Source organism: Elaeis guineensis, chromosome 10, assembly GCF_000442705.2.
Source record: "Elaeis guineensis isolate ETL-2024a chromosome 10, EG11, whole genome shotgun sequence".
NCBI lineage: Eukaryota > Viridiplantae > Streptophyta > Magnoliopsida > Arecales > Arecaceae > Elaeis > Elaeis guineensis.
The window spans coordinates 23,331,351-23,338,172 of NC_026002.2; the positions used below are offsets into that span (position 1 = coordinate 23,331,351).

General features: G+C 36.2%; 1 protein-coding gene across 2 annotated transcripts; it reads right to left on the bottom strand.

Annotated features, from left to right (window-relative positions):
* Nucleotides 1-4,429: 4,429 nt before the first annotated feature.
* LOC140852240 (uncharacterized) lies at nucleotides 4,430-5,815 on the bottom strand. 2 transcript variants are annotated; one of them, XM_073245216.1, is made up of 4 exons: nucleotides 5,418-5,815; nucleotides 5,156-5,257; nucleotides 4,720-5,063; nucleotides 4,430-4,602 (listed from the first exon to the last, which is right to left on the bottom strand). In XM_073245216.1, exons 2-4 carry the CDS (start codon nucleotides 5,210-5,212, stop codon nucleotides 4,485-4,487), a joined length of 519 nt encoding a protein of 172 aa, XP_073101317.1. In that variant the 5' UTR covers nucleotides 5,213-5,257; nucleotides 5,418-5,815; the 3' UTR covers nucleotides 4,430-4,484. The 2 variants fall into 2 exon arrangements, with proteins under 2 accessions (XP_073101317.1, XP_073101318.1); XM_073245217.1 differs by having other exon boundaries at nucleotides 4,704-5,063.
* Nucleotides 5,816-6,822: the final 1,007 nt, after the last annotated feature.

Consider the following 6,822-nt stretch of genomic DNA (forward strand, 5'->3'; position numbering starts at 1 on the left):
ATGAAGTGGGAGGTATTGATAAGTTATGTTGAGTATACTAGAGGATTTTGGAATGTAAAACTTATATGATTGAAGATCATGATATTTTTTAATTTCGATGATAATTGTCTAAGCATTATGAATTCTGGACTTATCAAAGAGAGTTAATTAGGGTATGGTCTAAGAAGAAATTTCATCATATGAGAGAGAAATATTTTTGAACACTGAACCTATAAGAGGATCATATATGAAACTCAATTTTAAATGAAAAATATACTTGAATTTTATTATGAGAATATGAGATACACATCTTGGTGAAATTTTTTTTATTCTGAATATGATTCTTTGATCTTTCAAGTTACATTGGATTTCAAGTCAAAAGCTTACTTTTCTAAGTGGTTCAAAAGTATTTTGATATTATTATTAAATTAAAGGAGAAAATTTATTATGTCAGAGAATGATATACAGGTTATGATGAAATTTTTTATAATTCATATTACTACCTTTGGATTAGATTTTTTTTTTGTGATTATTGAAAATGGTGAAGTATATTAATTATTCAAGTCAAAGTTCGGATTTTTAAATTAAATTAAGACATCTTGCTAATGTTAAATTTTGAATGACTTATACAAGGGATAAGATTTTGTATGAATTTATCGATTAATATTAAGGGTTGTGATGAAGAGAGTTCTATAAGAAATAATCAAGTTAATTCTATTTATAAAGATATTGGCTTGAGATCTTCTAATTTGTCAAGTTAGAATTAATTCTTTTAAAAAGAAAAGTTTGATTTAGAAATTATCTAAATGATTGTAAGGTAAATCTAAAGTTAACTCCAATTAATTCTAGAGATATTGGATTCTTGAAGAGTGATGAAACTTATGCAATGATTTCAAACATAGAAAGTAGATCAAGATTTAATTTTATATGTTATACCCGAAGGTAGTAAAAGATCAAGAAATATAAAATTTTGCCGTAAGTCTTATATGAAATTTGAAGGTTGGATCTATCCTGGATTGATCTAACATAAAGGATATCTTTATCTTTGATAGACTTATATAGTTTGATAAATTAATATCAGAGTACGCAGCAAAAGCATGATGGGTTAAATTGATTAGAAATATTAATTCTTTGATTCTAAAGATATTATGGAATACATTAGTTGTTAATAAAGAATAATTTTTAATCTGATTATAGTCGGATAATTTTTGTTAGTAGGTTGCTTCATAATGCCAAGAAAGTTTAGATATCTCAAGTTATTAATAGCATTGATAGTTCTGATATTAGTTCAAATTTAGAATGTCCTGACATAGATCTCATATTTTTTTTAAAATTTAATATTGTTACTCGAACTGATATAGAAGATTGAGATTTTTCTTAAGATGAGAGTCTACATATAAAATTTATTGGAAGGTCAAGAGAAGAAAGAAATCGATAATCATGAAGAGTGTCCAATGTTCGACCTTTCTTTATTTACTTTCTATCAAGGGTAGTCTGAGATAATAATGAATTTCGAGTGAAATGTATTAGACAAATAATGGTAGTATATTAATACAAGTCCAAAATGTTACAGTTCTTCAAAAAGTTGAGAAATCAATAAGAAGGGATGAGTTTGAGATTTCAAATAATTTTTGTTATAACAAGATCATGAGAAATAATAATATATAAGACATTATTGTAAGCTTGAGAATGACATGAAGAATGTATACTTTGAAATAGGTATCTCGAACGACATAACCTAATTTCGAGGACGAAATTATTTTAAGGAGGGGAGAATGTAACAACCCATATACAAAAAAAAAAAAAAAAAAAAAGGGACGGAAGGAGGACTCCCGAAAGGAGTCTTCTTCTCCGATGAATCCCGATCGGAGAAGAACTCTAGGCCTCTTAGAACTCTAGGATTCCCTATAAATAAGCCTCTCCCTCTCTCAAGACCCTCCACCGGTGATCTTCGAGCCCGATTCCTCTTCTTTTCCTCGTAGGAGCCGCGGCAACCTCTTCCCATGCCCGCCAGAAAATGGAGCCGACGACGCTGCTGAAGCTTGGGGTAAACCCTTATGCTCCTTCCTCTCTTCCTTCCTCTCTTTTTCATGGTTTCGTGCACCCTCTCCGGCCTTCGAGATCGCCGAAAAATCCATAAACAAGGTGATCCTGTTTTGCTCTGTTTGGTCGGGCCATCTTTCCTCTCTTTTCCGACCATCGGTGTCACCGTTTGTGACGTCTCACCCTAGGATAGGATCCTTACCTCTCTACTTGTCGTCCTCGATAAGCCTTGGCCGCCGGCGACCGGCCAATGGTCAGAATTCATGAAGAAAGGGGACGGATCCCCTGTTTTTCGAAAAAAAAAAAAGAGAGCCGCCGGCCGAACCCCATCGCCGGCCGTGTCGGATCTCCGGCCAGGCCGCCACCCCGTCGGAGCCCGAGCCACCGAGGGGGGGGACCTCACGGTCCTCCCCTGTTTCAGCCAAGGGAGGCCGCGGGAAGAAAAGAAGAAAGGAAGAAGAAGAAGAAAAGAAAAAGAAAAGAAAAGAAAAAGGAAAAAGAAAAAGAAAAGAAAAAGGAAAAAGAAAAAAGAAAAGAAAAGAATAAAAATAAAAATAAAATAAATAAAATAAAAAGAAGAAGAAGGAGAGAATTTTCTTCTCTCTCCTTTTTCCCTCCTTTCTCTCTCCTCTCTCTACCTTCTCTCTCTACATTTTCTCTCTCTAGATTCTCTCTCTAGACTTTTCTCTCTCTTTACGGATTTTGTCTCTCTGGGATCTTTTCTTCTTCTCTGATTGCATTATGAACTCTAGAATAAACTTGAAGATGAAAATAAGATGATCCGAGGTTGCTCCGAAATTCGTGCAGTAGGTCTGATTTCAGTCTGATCCTATTCGAAATTTGTAACACTTAATTCATATTGAGTCATCCTGATAGGACCTCTGATGATCTCGATCATGAGTGCCTCATCGGAAGGATATGAAGATTTCTCTCTCCACTTTCTCTCTCTACTTTCTCTCTCTAGAATTTTCTCTCTCTTTATGGATTTTCTCTCTCTAGAAGTCTTATGGATCAGTGGAGGATCCAGATACTTAGGTAAATCCTAATTTTGGTTAATCCTAAGAGAGATCCTAGATTTGTGTTATCAGGTCGATTATCGATAATTTTCTCCATATATGATCTTTATATTTGATCAGGGTTACGAAGAGATGATTGTCTGCAAATGATATCGAGTGGAATATTTTGTTAAAAAAATTCATAAATCAAAGAAGAATATTGATTTCTGTGCTTGGATCAGTCACCGGTAAAGGTAAGAATCCCTGTACATGATCACTATTATATATATGTTATTTTACTGTTGGTCTTGCATCGTTAGTTTTGCATCGTCGGATTTGAGATCGATGAATTTATTATACCTGAGATACTGTTATTTGATTTTGAGCATGAGTATGTTATGTCAATATATATGTATCAGAGATTGATGGCATGATTATATGGATATGACATATCTGAATTGATCATAATGCAAGACATAATTGATTGATGAAATCAACACATAATGATTAAATGAAAAGAAAGAGATATATGGTATGGACTAGCCTTGTCATGTGGAACAGCCGGCCAGGAGCTTATGCCTGGGACAGCCCGCCAGGAGCTTATGCCTGGGACAGCCCCCACTGGCTTACAGGTGGATCAGCCGGCCAGGAGCTCATGCCTGGGACAGCCCGCCAGGAGCTTATGCCTGGGACAGCCTCTCACGGGCTTTGGTACGTGGACACGGTCCTCCCCTCCTTTCTCCTAAGCCCACTGGAGATTGCTGATCAAGGCTTTGGAGGAGTTTGAGTCTTTGCTGCCCTCCATGCTCATTTGATCACCATTGCTACTTCGATGGGTTGTCAAGCCATCAAGAATGGTCGAGGGGGGCGGAGAAGATGCCGCTGGAGATGCAGTTGGCGAGGGGGCCACTACAGTGAAAATGGTAAAAGGCGACGCTATAAAAGGTATTTTACGACGCTAATAAGCGTCGTTAATAAACTTTACGACACTTCAAAAAGCATCGCGAAAGCGTCGTCTATGCAAGAGTGGAGACAAAAAGCACCGACGCTTTTTAAAAGCATCGCAATAATTTTTCACGATGCTTTAAAGCATCGTAAAAGTATCTTCTAATGGCGCTTTTTAGCATCGTTGAAAACAACGCATCCTCCTCTCTACCAAGATGCTTTTCGAAGCGTCGGCAGTTAAGTCATTAGCGACGCTTATAAGCGTCGTTAAAGAGTGTATTAACGATGCTTATAAGCATCGTTAAGTTTTGTAACAGAAAAAAATATATACAGATTTTATATATAAAAAAAATAAATACATACATTTCTGTACAAAATTATATCAATTATTCAAACATAAACCTGTACAATCACCACCATTCACACCAAAAGTAAACTTCAATAGCAAATTTAACCAAACCAAAAGATATTGTTTTATATAAATAAAAACAAAGTACTAATCGTCCATTACAATCAAGAGTATCATAAATAAATATAAGAATACAATAAAAATAAAATAATATCAATCTGCAGGCGGATGGTCGTCGCTGTCTCCACGTGACGTGCCGCTGTCTCGACGGGTGCCTGATGTGCCAGGAGCCTACAAGAAATATATCAAAAGCTTGATTTGCATATCTATAAATAAAAATATATAGATCATTAAATTAATACAAAAATATATATTTAATAATATGTGTTTACCTGAGATGGGCCATACATCTCTAATAAAGATGTAAGCCGATCAATCTGTCCCCTCATGGCCTGCATCTCGGCACGGCTCTGTCGCATCTCCTCCATCTCCGCGACACGACTCTGTCTAATCTCCTGTATCTCCGCCTCAAGTCTGCGGATGCATGAATCCTGAGCATCTGCTGCAGCATGCTGCGTATATCTACTAACCTCAGATAACTGAGTGGGGGTGACTCCTACTCCATAACCCCTTACTCGGCCGTAGCGCTCTGGTCCCATCAACTCTGTGAACACCTTGGCCTCGATACGGCTCTGCTGCGTAGATGCTGCGGACTCGTCGTCACGCTCCGCAATGAGAGATGTAGCCCTCTCCTGTATTTATTTTGAAAACAAGAGTTATACATTAATAGCAAATAAAATTAAATTAAAATCATTGCAAAAAATAGAATATTAATAATGCCTACATATAAATCTCTCGACTCATCTCGAACAAAAGTACCATCCTGATGAGTATGAGTCATCCGATAAAACTCCACTTTACCGGGTTCCCTCCCATGCTCATCCACCTACACAAATAATTTCAATTTTAAGCAAACAGTTATAATAATTTAAAAAAATATATGAGTATCATGATACAGACATGGTCCACGATACATAATGATATTAGTTATATAAATATTTCAACATAAAAATTAAAAGTTAATTATGAAAGTTTAAGGAACATACAAACTCCTGTCGGAGTCGTGCATAACTCTTCGACCCCGATGTATGAGGAACAGACTGAGCTGCTCGTGCAGCTCTACCAATAGCAGAATAAGTCTGTAAAATAAAGTAAAGAACTTGTTATATGTATAATATATAATATATAATAAAAATTAATATTTTTATAAAATATTTAAAAAAAAGATAATGAGCAGATAATATACCTGTGCCCTCTCGGAGAACCAATAATGAACCAACTCCATCCACTGATGAGGGGGTACATCAGGAGGACAATTCTTAGCAACCTCCTCCTCTGTCATACCCTGTCTCATATAGTCCCTCTTCAATTGTGCTCTATATTCTTTCCATTTGCGGTTGAGAGACTTCATTACAAAATCATGAGTGGATGGAGGGAGAACAAACTTGCTCTAAAAAAAAAAAGTTAAATGAAATAAATTATATAAGTAATTAATAATTAATATACAGTATGAAAATCATTTCATTACCTCTATAACTCGGAGGAGCTCAACTTTGTACGTTGGAAGCATGTCATTCCATTTTGCATAGCCCAACGGACATAGCTGAGGCCTCAGAGCAACAGTCTCCAAAAATGAAGTCAATAAGCAGGCAGCTTTCTTAATTGGCTACCTAGCTGATTGCACTCCACAATAATTCTCTCGCCCTCATGCATCTGCCACACATCTCGTACTACTGTGGATCCGCGTCTGGGGCATACTCTCCCGGATCCGTCTGCAAAAAATACATAAAAGTAACTATATCATAAATATACATAAAATGAAATAAAAATAAAATTACATGAAAGATAATATATACCCTTCACGTGTATCTCATCATCTGGCTGATGAACAGGAGGATCATGCTGTGTTGATGATGAAGGACAGGGCTCAGAATGCTGTGCAGCTTAACTGGCCTCAGACTGCTGTGCTGAAGAAGACGTACCGGCCTCTGTCTGTGAAAACTGGAACTGCACACCAGCATATCGTCCCCTACGACGCATGATGTCACCTAGCATTTATATAAATAAAAGGTAGAATCAGTTAATATATGGAGTAAAATAACATAATAATTAATGCAAAATATATACATCATAAATAATTATTATCAGTAACAATCAAGCAGTAGTGTTTTCTTCAAATTCTGTCCTAACCAACGTCGTCGTAGTATTTAAATCATCAGCTGGCACAAAATTGTAGGGCATACATTGTATATAAGTGTCATCGTCATCATCCTCCACTTGGTTTCCCATATCATATAAGTCTCTAGGTTTTGTTTTGATGACAGTAAACCAATCTTTATCTTTTGCATCTTGTACATAAAATACTTGACGAGCTTGAGATAAAAAAATGAATGGGTCATCCTTCAATAACACACCAGTGTGTATCAACCTTGAAAAATTTACAAGTGTAAA